The sequence below is a fragment of the Cyanistes caeruleus genome, chromosome 1 (genome assembly GCF_971803275.1).
Source record: "Cyanistes caeruleus chromosome 1, bCyaCae1.hap1.1, whole genome shotgun sequence".
NCBI lineage: Eukaryota > Metazoa > Chordata > Aves > Passeriformes > Paridae > Cyanistes > Cyanistes caeruleus.
Window position 1 is genome coordinate 36,760,747 of NC_141701.1, and position 15,737 is coordinate 36,776,483.

The following is a 15,737-nucleotide window of genomic DNA, read 5'->3' on the forward strand; positions in this document are numbered from 1 at the left end:
AGGATCTCCATTAGCTTTCTAGTTTACCCAAACAGCTGCAAAAACTCATCAACTAAACAGATCATCTTTGTCTACTGAAGTTCTTTTGTTGGGAACACTGAACTTCACATGAGTGAATTTCCAGCGCTTGAAGTGGGATTGCCCATCCATTCTGTGCTGTCTCTCAGCTACTGAGCTATGGTCTAACATCTCATTTTCTTACACCATGGATTCTGTTTAAATATGTTGCTTTTATCTATCTAAAAATTTGGCTTTTCTAATTTCTGGTCTCAACTGCTGTCCAGTGTGCTTGTTTATGCTTATTACACTTGTGTAGTGTGTCATCTGATTTCCTGTATTACAATCTATCCATTATTTCCTTTTTCATGTTAATTGAAACACTTCGGAAGAGGGGTATTCAGGTGTTGGATGTCATAAATGAGATGTAAATTTGGGATGCTCTGTGGGGCTTGAAAAATGTTTTGACTTGTCAAGCTGTTTGCTGACCGAATGCAACCAAAGTCCAAGCGTTTGCTGAACCAAAGAGAATTCTCATGATTCAATTAGTGTGACACTCCGATTTAGCTTTTTAAACTCAATGTAAAAATGTTTTCTTGTAACATTATTGGTCTTCAGAAATATACAGCAAATTGTTACTACTATGTTGCAGCGTCTATAGGTCTGTTGTGAACAAAGGAGAGATAGTTTGTGTCTCACTAGTGGAAACTCTGTATACTGTTTAAGACATTCTGTAGTGATTTCTGTTGAAGTTTATCCTATTGCATAGTTTAGGTGCTTACAACTATTTGAAGACCTTGGTTTTTTACCATTAATACCAGATGCTCATACAAATAGCAAAACCATGGAAATGTAGACAGCTCTTTATAATTAATCTGTCTGCCTTGGGTCTTATTCAGGGTGGCTTTTCTGGAAGGCATATTTAATATACTGTAAAATAATCTGCCAAATTAAAAAACAACAGTAGCAACGGTAATGGTCCAAACATCTGTAATTTGCATGGTACATTGCAGCAGTGCCACTGGTAAAATTACTGTTTGCTGATTCTTCTCCATTCTTCTCTTTTTTCCTTTTAATTACTTTCATTTCTTAAATGTCCTGTACAGAACTGAAGACTGTAACTCTTCAAACAAGCCAGTTTCCTTATCTCTGATTCAGTGTCAGTGATATAAAAAACAATCTTGAAGTGGTTAATACAGGTATTACTCAGCTTGCTTGAGCAGATTTGCATTGAAATAGTGAATCCTCAATAGACTCTTGATTCATTTGTCTAATACTAGAGTCAAGTGAGCTCTAGAAAGACAACCCTTAAGGTTTATCTGAATGAAACTCTCTACACCATTAACTGTTGACAGGTGCAGTAGCTGATTGCCAAAGTTACTCTGGAAGTAGAAACAATCAATTGGAACACCATATATGCTTTTATGCTTTTTTGTTTTTCCCATGTTGCTGGGTATTTGTATTTCCTTCCTTTGCTCTATTTCTCAAGAATGTATTATTTTGCATTTTAAGATTGATACTTAAGTGTAGCAGGATGGACATAAATACAAAGAGCCTGATACATTCCTCTCAGTTCTTTTTCTCCTGAAGAATTCTGAAGCACTGGGAGAGTCCTCTCCAAACTTCCAGAAATGCTACCACTTGATGAAGACATCAGAGTTCTCGTGCGCCTTTTGATCCAGTGTGGGCTGAAATCTTGGGCCTGCTCTGTGTTTTCTAATTGATCTTACCTATATGAAAGAAGTCATTGTGGGCTAAAAGAAATTATTCAAGAAAGTTGCAGTTCATGGCTGCAAGGATGTATGCTTCAATATACTTTTTGGGCATTTAAGTGTTTAAATGGTAATCTTTTCAGTAGTCTTTTGAGGATAGGGCTTGTTTAAAATGCTAGGAGGAAAACCTAAAGAATCTCTGGTGTCAGGGAGACAGGAAGCTGGAGTATGTTTTCTCATATTTTGGCAACTATTCTGAGAATGGACATGAGGAATCCTCATCAGAGGTCATAACTACTCAGTGTTCAGACACCAAGGATGTGCATCATACTGGGGGATTAAGCTAAATTTTTTAACTGTTTAACCTGCAGGTCTGCAGTCAGCTTAATCTAGTTTAAGGCTGCTCTGCAGTCTTCCTCTTTTCAATACCCCTTCCCTGTAACTGAATTATTGGGTGTGCAAGTGCAAGGTGAACCACACAGGGACTGATAAGCAGAAAGCTGATTTGTTTTATTTCCCCCCCTAGACTGGGTCATGGCTTTATAGAAGGTCATTTTGGGAGGAGGGAAGAGGTGACAATGAGTGGGTGGGCGTTATGGGAGTGTGAGGTTAAATCAAGAGTTTTATGTTCGATCGTAATTATGGAGCCATGGCGTGAGCTCTGAAAGGTGACTGGTTTGGTTGGCTATGCTAATGTAATAGCTGGATATATAAGGGCTTGAGTAGAGATAACAAAATTTATTAGCAGTAGAAGGCCTATGTTTCAAGATTATTTCTCATTACAGAGTGGTGACATTCCATTAAGAGGTGACATTTCAATAATGCTGTCTCTTAAAACTGAAAATCCCGTTGGCCGATCACCTGTATGAAAAGAAAGGGTTCATTTTCATCTGGAATTACTTTGAAATATAGAATAAGAATTCCTGTGCTAATTCATATATTGAATTCTTCATTGTAGAGAACTTGAGCAATGAAGTTCTGATTTGCCCCAAGCGATTCTTTCCTGATGAAGATCACAATCTGGTAATCTGTGTGATAGCCTGCAGCAATCTTTTTCCTAACTGCATCTGTGGGATAGCTCTTTGCATGGAAAAGTTTTGAGCTATGCTTTGAAGTGGAATTCGTAATATTATGTGTCTTGAAACATGTTGGAAATTAAGTATGCAGATAACTATATACTGAGTTTGAACATACTGCTGTGTGGTTTGAACATGCTGTGCCGTGTGCCGTTGTTAGAATTTTAAAGCAGTTGTAGTTTTCTTCATATGGAGTTGCACTCTTACTATGCATGTACTTAACCTGATGTAACAAGTGCTACCAAATTTTTTGTTTGAAGACTTTCTTTACAAAACATCTAATAGCTAGGAGGAGTTGTAACTATTCAGTAGTGGTTTTCTGGTTTTGCAATTTTATTTCCTGAGGTTCTGTTTGTTAATTGACAGTTAATTACTAATATATCTCACTTTCTCATTCCTCATGCTGGTGTTTTTTAAATTTAAAAATTCTTAAAGGAAGTTCACATAGCAATTTGTAACTGTAGTCCTATTTCTTTCTATAGCAGCTGGAGGACACATAGTGACTAGAAGACACAGATACATCTTTTGAAGCCAAAAGATTCTGTAAACTGCAATTCCTTTGCAACTGAGATCTCCTGAAAGCATATTTTAGTAACATCTGAGGCACCTAAAACCTCTTTTGTACTCCATAAGAGTGGCAGGTGCATAACATCCCTAGTGGGCAAACACCTAATTAAGTTGGCTTACTATTGGACTTGAAACTCTGATAAGTTTTTGGCACTTAAGCACTTTAAATTGTTCTTTCTTTCCATGAGCAGAAACCTGTGAAAAGCAGAGTTGTAGGTGCTTGCATGGCGACTGGAGTTTTTCTATTTGAACTCCCTCAAAGCATGAGAAAAATTTAAAGAACTAAACCAACATAGTCTGTTTTCTTTATTTTGTGGCTTAATTAGGACTTGTTGCTAAAACAAATTGATGTGACCCACATTACAGGATAGGAAAATGGAACAAGGAAAAAATACCCTTAAATTAATGCCAGCACGGTATGTACGGAGATGAGGATTTTCAACCTTATGTAATAGAATCTTTTTTAAAGGTCACCACCAGCAAAATTTGCATGTTCTAGGCCCAAGTATTTCTTGTATTTCCTCTCCACATTTTACCTTCCCTGAACTCTGCTCTGTCCTAAATACTACCAACTATTTAATTAACCTAGTAATTATGTAGGACTGTTGGCTACATTAAATCATTCAGATGCAAGATAGGTAGATGGCATAATTTTTAGATTGTATTTCCAAATGTTTTGTGGGAGAGAGCTGGTTAATCAAAATAGCAGCTATTAAAAATCTGTAAGTAATTTGTACGGTTAAAATCAGTATTTTGTCTACCCATTGGTGTTACAGAGATAATGTTCCTACAGAAGGAGACCGACTAAAGTTTCTTTTTAAGTGTTTGGTCTTAATCTTGAACCTCTTGGCTTGATGTTTGCTTCAAGTAAGTTTACAAGGGGCACATTCTACATTGTTTTGGAATTTAATTCAGTTTTTTGCTTGTATACACATAAAAACAAAACCAGAGAAAATTGACAGAAGTGTTTGGGAAAAATATGTACTTTTCTGTACAAATCTATTTAGATTAGGTAAATGTACAACAAAATATTTTTATTCTGTCTTTACAGGATTCTTGTTTTGTTTTCTTTTTTTCCTCCAGTGCTAATTGTCTAAGCCAGTTTTTGTACTGTCTTTAAGATTGTGGAGAAAAAGTTAAAAAAAAGTAATCCAAAGTATTCAGATAGTGATAGATGCATTAAATATTGATTTAAAAATATTCCTGTTGATAGTATTTATTATAAAACTGAAGTAGTAAGCAATGTAGTTTTCAGTCATTTAAACTGTGTGCACATCTGTGTGTATTTCTTCCTTGTAATAAGTCCTATTTGAGGAACTGCTCAAAATGTAGTCATCCAAATAATCAAACACTAAATTGAAAAGCCACAACATGGCTTGAACAAAATTTGAGTAGCTTTTGGAAGTGATTATCTTTCTATCACATTTAGAAAAGAAGCAAGTGCATCTTCAGGATTTTCTCTTATGGATATACATCTATTGTCTTCTTTTCTTCTTCTCTGACTTGAGTAGTTATTCTTAGGTAAACAAGACTTGGGAAGAAAGTTGTTAACAGCCACGACTCTTATGGGGCAAACATCTGGTCTCACCAAACCTCACTGAGAGGTGTGGAGCCAGCACTGCAGGTAGAGTCCACTGCTGTGCTGTATTTGGATCAAGTGCTTTTGACAAGACTCTTGAAACTCTGCAACCTCCTAGGACAGAATTTCTCACTGGGTTTCTCCTTTTCTTTAATTTGTGACTGTTTTTCTCGTAGAGTCAAATCCTTAGTTTCTTTTTTAAAACCCAAACAACCAACAACCATGAAGCAAGTCATTATAGTGGTTGGTTTTCTCAGTAGATTTATTGGGAATAAATTTTACTATTTTTGTTGTATATGTCTTAGAAGAATCATATAAATGGAAAGCAATAGAATCTATTTATTGTCAGAAAAAATGTAACTACTAAAGAATAATAAATAAATGTAAAAAACCCTGCTCTGAGGATGATGCTTAACTTCAGTCAGCCAGATGATAATCTTATTCTTGTTTTGGGATTTTTTATTTTTTTTTTCTGAAGAATAAATAATTCTGACTCAGTAACACATCACCTTAGCTTGAAACTAAAAAACTCTTCTAAATATTATGATACTCTGTGTGAGTCAAAAATTTATTTTTAGGCTTAAAAGTACTTTGAAATATAGCAGCTTATGTTCAGAAATGGAGTTATTAACCATCTCTTTATAAACTGAATATAAAAAAGCTAAAAATCTATATGTGTCTCTTTACTTGAAGCATATTTCAGATAATAGGATCTCAGATGTGGTTCTTGAGGGACTAAAATGGTTTTGTTCTTATACCTTTGGGTATACTTAAAATGTTTTTAGACTTATGAAGAAGTTCAAACAGTGTTCCCTAGAGGAGAGAACTGAGTCTGGTCTTTCACATCCTGACTAAGTGAGGAATTCGAGGAGATGTTTCAGTGGAATAATTTCATCTCTTGAAGGGAGGAGCTTCCTTTCACTAGGGAAGTTCAGCAGGATGCTTATGATCCTAGACATTTTTGACATATTTTGTGATGCATCCTTTTTTTTTTTTTTGCTATTTAATTGTTTTTTCCCCTCCAGTTGGATCTTCTCATCATCTCCACAATCAGCCTGCTTTGTTGTCTAATCCTGAATTTATGACTTTACTCATGCTTTCATTATTTATGCTTTTCAATTGTTTTTATACTAGGATATTTTACTATGAGAAATCTTGTAGGGGTTGAAAATTAAGGGCATAAAGGTTTGTATCTGGATTGATTATATGTGAAATAAAGAAAAGTTCCTCAAATACTAAGGTAAAAACCTGTTAAGTGTCAGCAGCAGAGCCAAAATTGCATTTCAGTTAGTTAATTTTTATTTCAAATTTATGTTGTGGTCTTTGTATTTCCTTTGAAGTTAGTGCTTTTTCTGTTCCATTCAGTTTCCCCATTCCTAATCAGTAAATTTCAGATATGGATTATTCAAGTCTTTTGACAGTATGCAGGTATCTTTATAACCAAGTAGTCAGATTATATAAAGTTCAGATCAGAGATCTAGTTTTTAATGAGAAAATAATAATTAAAATGCCCTTTTTCCCCTACTAATTTCCCTTAAGGTTGTAATGCTGAAGAAAATTTCTTAGAAACTAAAAGGGAGAATCAATTTTGTATTGCAAAGATTTTTTTATTGAATTTGTTGAAAATAAACCTTTACATTAATCTTTAGATCTCACTTCTAAAGACCTGGCTGCCATGACTGTAGAGCAAGCAAAAAATTCTGAGTATGGATTTTAGTGAAACTTTAAGGTTGGAATGTTTCATAAACAATATCATAAGTATTTCAGTAAAAATCTCTGTTCCATCTGCAAATAAACACAGGGAAAATAGTAACTCTGTCTCCCTTTAAAAAATAAAATAGCACAGTTTTATCCCTTGAACGTGTATTAATCTACCCTTGATGTAGAATAACACTGAGGAAAAATAGAAGATGAAAATAGTTTTGATTTCAGGATAGCACTTGGACTCATTACAGTGTAGGGACTTCTTAGAATACAGCAGTTCAATATGTGCTTATTGAATCAATTATAAAATACATATTACAAAAAGTGTGTGTGTACTTATATGACCTGCCTCTCTGTAGTGAGACAATGAAAAAAAGCTTGTATTTTAATTCAAAGCGGAAAGTACATAGGGGAAAATCAACAGAGAAGGCTGTGAATTTCCTCAGATACTTCAGTCAAAATACTTGTTACTGACCCAGCCCAAAAAACCCCTCTGTGTAAAATCGGTTTCAAATAATTACCTGCAGATCTATTACTGGATTGCAGCAGTTGCTTTATCATTAACCATATTGGACAAGATAATTTGGCAAAAATTTCAAGCACTAGTAGGCCGTGCTCATAAAACAGATGTTGTTTTCTGTCTTTGCTCTGATACTAGTTCTGCTTTATTGGTGACAAGATGGTTCTTTTGTACCTTATTTTAGCTTTTTAATTCTCTCCTGTATCTTTTTGTTACACTGAATTTTGTTCTTAAAATAACTTGTTCTAAAGTTTCCCTTTGATCTATTGATGAAATAAGTAGTTTTTACTTCTGAAATGTGATTTTTAGTTGTTTCTTTGAGGTTAGTGTGTTTATTGCTTTTTCTTTTAGTCTGTATTTCTAATTTCTAGTAACTGCTTGCTTTTGTGTACCCTTATCTTCAAGCGATAAATCACAATTTCTTCCATATAACTTGCTAATCACCTTTGTGGGAAATAATTATACACATTATGAAAGCTTAGCTTGATGATTGGAAGCCTAACGTTTTGTACTCTAAATTGATTTTTTTTCCCCTCTACATTTCTTTGCTTGCACTTTGGTAGTGACGTAGAGGTGTAAATAATGCTGCTAGTCTTAATTGTCAATTAGGCTTCTGTAAAATTAATTAAAATACAAGGGCTGCATAGTTGTAGCACAACTAACTTGAAAATAGATTTTAAATTTTGGAATGATTATATAAATCAGGTGAAGAATAATAACTTTGAGTGTTAGTAAAGCTATTTGAATTGCTTTTAAAAGAAGCAGCACAGTATTTGAACACAGTAGAGATGAGACATTGTAAGAAGTCCACACTGTTGACTTTGCTATTCCAATGTCAAATTGCATTGTAAGTAGTATTCAATGTAACCTTTGTCTTTCGTAAAACTAACCAAAATGATACCATGTGATATTTTGAGCTAACCTTGATCCATCTGTCTCTTGGTCCTTTTTCTTTTTGATGAGTTTGAAGAGTTTCCCCGTTTTATCTGTAGCCTCCCCTTTCATGAAGGAAAATGTTTGTCATTCTTGCAGTCAATTAATTTCTAAAGGGCACAAGATTAAAACTCTGGGTACTCAGCTAGAAGTTGACATATATGTGTTAGTTCAGATTTGGAGTGTACATTTGAAATTAATTTCTTGATTCTCTTAACTCACTTTCCTTATAAGCCTTGTGCTTGTTATCCCTGAATGGAATACGCTCACTTAGGTCTGAATGAAAGGTGCAAAAAGGTGTGGTGAAATCATTATGGACATTCAGCCAGGTAAGGTCTAGTTCAGAACAATCCCCACTATATATATGTATATTAATGGATGGGGAGGTTCTCAGCATCAATTAAATGTATGCATTGTTAATGCTTTATGCATTAAAATGGTTTGTGTATGCACATGTGGTAAGATCTTGGTGGTAAGATTTGGTGTCTGCAAATGCAGGTGCAGCTGAAGTGAATTTGCTATAAATTGCATGATCTGATGCCTGTCAAAACACTGTGTGGTTTATATACAGTAGAATACATATCATTGCATGCAAAATTGCTTTGAATATTATTTGAATAATATTATTTTGATTTTTCCATGTTTTGTTACTTTTACTCTGTAAATTCCTCCCGTTTTGCACTTAATTGCTCGTGCATCAGTTAAGTTACTGAAATGTACTAGTCAGGTGGTCTTTCTTAAAGCACCTGATCCATTTAATGTGTTCAAATGGCTTTAAAGATATTTAAGAGATACACTATTTATGGAATGAACTGCCTGTAGTTCCTTTTCAAAAGTCCTAAGCTCTAGTGCTGTTTCTCAATTTTTCTCCCTTGAACCCTTGGGAATTGCATTTGGTAATCAGTTGCTGGATGTTAAAACCACAGGAGATACGTGTTTGTTTTTCAAATTAGCTGTAGCATTCTTCAGTTCACTCCATTTACCTGGTAGCTGTGTTACTTAAAGAAGCATGGGAATAGCAGGGCAGAGTGGTAGATCCTAAAGCTTTTTTTACAGTTGTAGTGAATGAGAAAATAGTTTGTGTCTGACTTTCACCTAAAAGGGGCTGTCTTTTGTTTGATAAGCAATGGGAGAAGAATAATTTGCTAAAATTGAAGACGTAAAAAAAGTTGAAAAATGTATTAGTGGGTTTTTGCTCTTTTTCTGGTCTCTATGAAGATGGTGTACTAGTAATTTATATTAACTGTAAATTGTGCAGGCAGTATGCATTTTGTCAGAATTTAAGGGAGGGGTGAGTGAGATGAGTTACTGTTAACCCTTTCCAGAAAGGGTCTGCCAGTAGTAAATACAATGTGTACAGTTCTGATATGAAAATTCTTTGGCAAGAATGCATGAGGTTGGTTTCAAATAATTATTTTAGAAGACTCAAATATACGTTATAGCAAGTAGCTATCTCTTTTTTCTTAAAGTAGCTAGGAAGTTTCAAATGAGCAGTCTCTGCAGGAAACTCAGAGCCTGGTAGGGGAGTGCCAACATGGAGAAAGTTTCTTGGATGAGGGCCAATGTAACAAATGCAAGCAGGCAAGCTTTGTGTCCAGACTTGTGTTTCAGCTTATGCGAATGGATTTAATGTCCTTAGAGATCAGGCACTGTGGCATAAATTGCAGCAAACGTACTACAGTACAATGTGCTTGGTTTCATTCGCTGGTGTTTTTGATGTTGGAGGATTAAGGGGAGGGGAAAGGATCAACTACCCAGGATGCTCTGTTTGGAGGAGTAAGTGAATTTCATTGTCGTCAGAACTAGATTGCCATATGAGTTCTGAAAAGCGTTTGGCTCCTGAGGATAACTGCTCTAAAAATAGATTTGGAGGAGAGGTTTCTCTTGGGTCCAGTTTCAGGTTCCAGCTGAGCTGGCTTTAGGAAGCTTGTTTGCTCCTGTTGCAAACAGGAGGATAACCGTGAGGATATTTCTTATTCTGCCTTCAGCATTAATTTTTGGAAATACTGACACACTCGCTCTGTTGGTGGAAATCGAGTACTAATGTTATGGCTGACGACACAGGTATAATCCTAACCTCTTTTTTTTTTTTTTGTGAGCAAATGGAAAATGTGTACTCGCAAATACCAGTTATGTCTGATTTTGTAATCAGCAAAATAACTGGCTTGCTGTTGTATGTTTTCTTGCCAGCTTGCTGTCTAGTCTGTGTTACAGACTGCCTCTGTTCTCTTTGATTACATGTTCTCTGGACTAGAGGTATTCCATGTGTTTATGGCTGGTGGTTAATTGTAAATAATTTTTTGCCTAAAAGAGCATACATTAGCGTAAGAGATACTGTTTTGTCTTCAAATATCTGACTTCAAAATTATTTTTAGAGTATGTAAAATTGCTAGGTGTCTTGATGGTAAGCTGAAGTAAAAAGGTTTTTATACATTTTTTGTTAGATGTGACTTAATGGGGTGAGGTGTAGGATTTTATAGATTTGCTGTTGAGCAGTAGACCGTGCTTTAAGACTTTCTGATGTCTGCATAAAGACATCTGGTGGTGTAAGCACAGGCTTACCAGATATGGCAAGTGACCTACTTCTGACATGGCTGCCAGCATGTGCAGGGAAAGGGCTTGAGTTGAGAATTAACTGTTTGGAATGAGCTCTGAGCCAGCTTCAGTCCTTGTAGTGTTTTGTTCTGACCCTGCATGTAGCATTATTTGTGCAGATCGTGGGTAAATTTTTTGTTACATAACCTCCATTTATATAAAAGTGTTGCGTGATCAAGCTGCCGTGGTTGAGTTGTTATTCAAGAGTTTTGTAAATAATTTTGCTATAAGGTAGAAACCCACAGCATAAAAATATGCTTTTGCCATTATTGTGAACTACGTTCTTATAGCAGAACCTAATTTTGAGGAATTTGCATGAACAGTTGTTTATACTGGAAAAAAATATAAATACTTGTGCTTGATTACTTAAATAAGTTGTATTTTCTTTCATTTTTCTGTTCTTCTGATAAGTAAAGCTCCTTTCTTCAGAGGCAAATAGTAGTAAATGGTAGAAAACAGTAAGGCAAATGACTGAAATGCAGTAAGATCCTCTTTCCTATTTGCTCTAGAACTAAGTTGCAATCTAGAATAATTGAAACTGCTTTTAACATAAGGGTTTAATTTTAAATACATACAAAGCTTTCATTGACTGCCTTGCTACACAGGTGTAGTGAAGCCCTGCTGTTACATACTGTAGTTGTTTATTTCTCAGTATTAACAGTTCAAGAGTACTGTAAGTAATTTTCATACAGTGGAGTATATTTCTGAATGCAGATGCTGTTTGTCTGTCCCTCAATTTTTAGGTTACCCGTATATTTCCCACCAGAAAGATGTTACAATGAGCTGTGTATATGGACCCTGCACATATGTATTTAGAGGACTGTGCAGTAGCAAATGATATATGCCTGATATGAGGCTAAGTTGCCTCAGTTTCTCTCCGAATATTACTGGCATTTTATGTTTAATGTAGAAAATAAACTAAATACTTGGTGTTTGATCTTTGAAGGGAGTAGTGTTAATAAAAGATTTTTTTTTTCAGTAAAATGCTGAGCTGAGTAGGAGTTGATGCGAGTCAGTGGATTTTATATTGCTCTGAACTTGGTATAAAGCACAATGAGTGTAATAAAATAGTATTTTATTACAGCTGTAAACCTGCAGGCAAGCAGGGTCAGAGTGTATATATATATATATATATATATATATAGTTCCTGTTACAAAAATAAGTCAGTTGCCCATGTCTCATTACTTACCTTTCAGATACACCATTTTATTGTAAAAACAATTGTGTTTGTTTAGCTTTTGAGAGTATTTTTATCTTTTTCTATGATCAGTGTTGATAAATACATCAAACATTACTTTCAGTTAGTATAAAGACAATTTATCACAATATTCATGGCAAAGTTTCTTGCTTCATTCTTTAAATCATGTAAAAAATAGTTCTGTTTGAATAACTGGGCCTGAATGAATATTCTGTTTGAATAACATGTGGCTGAGCAGGCAAAAGTTGGTTTTTAGAATGAAGTTGAATAGACTCGAAACTGCAGCCAAGTGCCACCCTTGCAGCAGTAATGTCAGGGGGCAGAAGAGCAGACCTTGGGCTTTGGAGGAAGGCCACAGGCATATGTGTCTTTTTGGGTACATATTTATTTATTTTTAGATACATAAATATACACATCCCTCTCTCACTAAAACAATCCTAAAACAACAGTCCAAGCAATTTATGTCTTCTCTGGTGATGACGCCCATTTGAAACTTGCTACACATATGCCGGGTCAAGGTCTTTTGCAGTCATTTGTTTACAACTACACGTAATTTTTTAATAGATATTTACTTTCCATATGTCCAGTTATAAATGAAACCGTAATTTGTGTTATGTCTTTGTGTCATCCTTTTACTTCTATGTCCCATAGGACTGAAATTCTAGAGTTGTTTAGCATGGAATGAATCTCTGCTTAATTCTAAGCATCAGCGAAAATGGTTTTGTTTGGTAAAATGTTCTGAACTTGAAGTCTTACCCTTAACATAGTTAAGGTTTTAGAGTTTTCGTAGGCTATTTGAATTGTCACGTCGGTTCTGTGAGCTATTTCAACTAGTTTAGAAACTCGATTTAGGAGAAATGCTTTTCTGCTGGCCATACTGGCCTCTGGTGGTAGTCTGGGAACTGCGGGGAACAAATGCAAAGCATCTCAAAAATGTGAAACTGTGTAAATACACATCAGAGGGGAGCAAGGCAGAATTTTCAGCTAACTTGTAAGACAGCTTAGATGGGGGCTTCTGGTGTTGTGTTGGTTATGAGGCTTTTGCTTAGACAATCATCAAGCTTCTCACAGTATTTCACAGGGAAATGGAAAATGAGTAAAAGTAATGAAGTTTAAAAAACCCAACCAACCAAAAAAATGCCACACAACAAAACCCACAAAAAAATTATTGCTCAAATGTCTTGTATTCTGTGTAATCGTGAGCACCAAATTTTATAATTGTATCCTCAATAATAATTTTCTAGCCCTTACATCCATTTTTTCTTCTTGTTTTATTTTAACAGAGACTAAGCATGGAGGAGGCAAGAATGGAAAGAAAGAAGGCCTCTCTGGAAGCTCATTTTTCACCTGGTTTATGGTAATTGCTTTGCTGGGAGTCTGGACATCAGTAGCAGTTGTCTGGTTTGAACTTGTAGATTATGAAGAAGTTCTAGGTAAGATTTCTAAATCTCAAGATTTTTCTAATAATGTTGTGATATGCATTAAGTGAATGCTGTTTTATGTTCTTAAATAGATGATTTGTCTAGTGTTTGCAAATTATCTACATGATAAGAATAGGCAGTGTAGTTTAAAATGTATGTTTTAATGCTGAACGCTATTGTGATTGTTAAAGTGAGGTTCTCATAAAAGTGTGCTAACATCCTGTAGGATGCCTTTGTAACATGCCTACTGTAGTTCATTTGAGGGGTCAGCTAAATATGCAGTTTCAATTTAAGCTCTCAGAAACTCACAGCAGTGGTTGAAAGTGGGCAGCTGATGTTAGCTCTGCTCTGATGGACTGTGATGCCTGTAGGGTCAGGACAACTGATCAGTCATCCTCTCATGAGTGAGATGTTGAATGACCTCAGTTTTAAGCTTAAATTGTATCTCAATATGACAATTTTAAGACAGTATTGTTAATATAATATTTAAGGTTACAAATTAATATCTCAAATATCAAGATGTATGTCCATAGGTACAGATGTTTTCCCTGATGTAGTATTCAACATGCACTTTTGCACCTGGTCACTTTACAAAATTTACAAATCTGTTGGTACATGTTTTTTTTTTGATCTGGACTGATTTTTTTCAGAAAAAAATTCTTCTGATTTGAAGCTTAACTGGGTCTAGTAATGCAAATAATGTTTTTTGTATTTTTGCCATGCATGCAGCCAAAGCAAAGGATTTCCGTTATAACTTGTCAGAGGTCCTACAAGGTAGGATATTAGAAAAATAAGCTTGCTTTACAGTCCCTTGGCTGAAAGTTTGGTTTACTTTATTATGGTTTTAATTTTTTTTATAAGAATTACACTTCTTCTGCAATTACATGAAGTTGCAGCCATTTCTCATCTGTCTCATTCTTCATGGTTTTGAAGATGATACCACCCTTATTTCTAGAGAGCTATATTTTGGCACCAGTCTATTGTGTTTATCCATAAACAGATATGGCTCCTTTCTAATGGGTTGCTTCCATACAATGGTGATGAACATATTTTTCTATTCTAGACCCAAGTCTGAATTTTTTCTTCCACAAAACTATTTTGTAATTTTCTAAGTACCATATTAAGAACTATGTTTCATTTATTTTCATAGCAAGAAAGTTCTACTTTCATTTAGAGAATGACAAGTGTAGTAAACTGTCAGACTATAAAGACACAAAGTTCTGCAAGCTCTGCAGAGTTCGATCCTGTTGAAAGTTGTGTCTGAATTTTATCAAGCCTATAATTACATAACTTGTTTGGTGGTCTCAGGACACTTCAAATCCTGGATACCATGCTGAATGTTAATTTTGAATTTTTGAATTTAAATTAATAGGAATTTTCTGTGCTGAAAATTCTCTTTTAATAGAAACTGAGTTCTCCTTTTGTATATACTTAGCACTAATAGAGCTTCAGTTTCAAAAACAAAAAGTGAGAAAACTGATTTGTTAGTCATATATGAAAGGATGGACAACTTTTTTTGTCTGCATGGAAGGTTATACAATTGTTGGTAAAACTTGTGAATTGGTTTTCCTTTGTCTGGGAAGTAGGCTGCTTACTCTTTGTTAACTTGGCACTAAAAACTATGTACTTATATATACCTATCTATTTTCCAAGAATTTAGAATTGCAAGAAGCATGTAATCAGAAAACAAATGGTGATTATTTTACAAATTTTTGTTTTATTATTTTCCCTCAAACATGTTGGATGCTTCTCTGAACTTAAATTTTATTTTGAGCAAAGCATGTCAATGTCAAGTATATAATTACAGACTTGCTTTAAATTTACAGGCTGCAAAATCAATGTGCAGGAGAAAGACAAATTTGTGTTTGGTCTCAAGTGCAGGAAATAGAGAAAGAAACTTGAAATATCTGTAGTGTTTCCCAGGAAATTTAAAATGTAGTTAAGAATATTACGGCTAGATTGTTAAAAAACACATAGTAGCAACCTACCATTGACAGTCAACCATCTCACACTGAAAACTGTGCTGGACACAGATGACCAAATCCCTAATTGCCTTTTCTTCCTCTCTTTCCACTTCTAGGCAAGCTTGGGATATATGATGCTGATGGAGATGGAGATTTTGATGTGGAAGATGCTAAAGTATTGCTAGGCAAGTACAAATACAGGTGGAACAAGCTATAAAATTTAGTGGCATGTTGTTCATATTTGGCTTTTTTATTTTTAAGTCAAAACAATATTTCTGATTTGTTTGCTAGCTTTCTTCTAGCTCAAAAACTTAAATTGATTTCATTGTGATGGGCTTTTTCCTTAATGCGAGTTGTAGGATTGGGTGTGTAGCTCACAGCAATTTTTGTTCTTTTTCTTCTAATATAGCAATGTTAGTGGAAAGTATTTAATTACTTACAGTAAGATTTTGAAATTAGGTGGTTGATGC

At 34.9% G+C, this 15,737-nt stretch overlaps 1 protein-coding gene across 12 annotated transcripts in view; it reads left to right on the forward strand.

Annotated features, from left to right (window-relative positions):
- Nucleotides 1-15,737, forward strand: part of ASPH (aspartate beta-hydroxylase) — a 112,972-nt gene that overhangs the window by 3,646 nt on the left and 93,589 nt on the right. For 3 of the 12 annotated variants that reach the window (XM_023920993.2, XM_023920996.2, XM_086887086.1), the window contains exons 1-4: nucleotides 10,001-10,152; nucleotides 13,166-13,315; nucleotides 14,033-14,077; nucleotides 15,384-15,452. In XM_023920993.2, the coding sequence (XP_023776761.2) occupies nucleotides 10,137-10,152; nucleotides 13,166-13,315; nucleotides 14,033-14,077; nucleotides 15,384-15,452 (280 nt within the window). In that variant the 5' untranslated portion in view covers nucleotides 10,001-10,136. Of the gene's footprint in view, nucleotides 1-2,667; nucleotides 2,733-9,858; nucleotides 10,153-13,165; nucleotides 13,316-14,032; nucleotides 14,078-15,383; nucleotides 15,453-15,737 lie in introns of those variants that run through there. The other 9 variants (XM_086887015.1, XM_086887024.1, XM_086887074.1 and 6 more) reach the window with 5 other exon arrangements.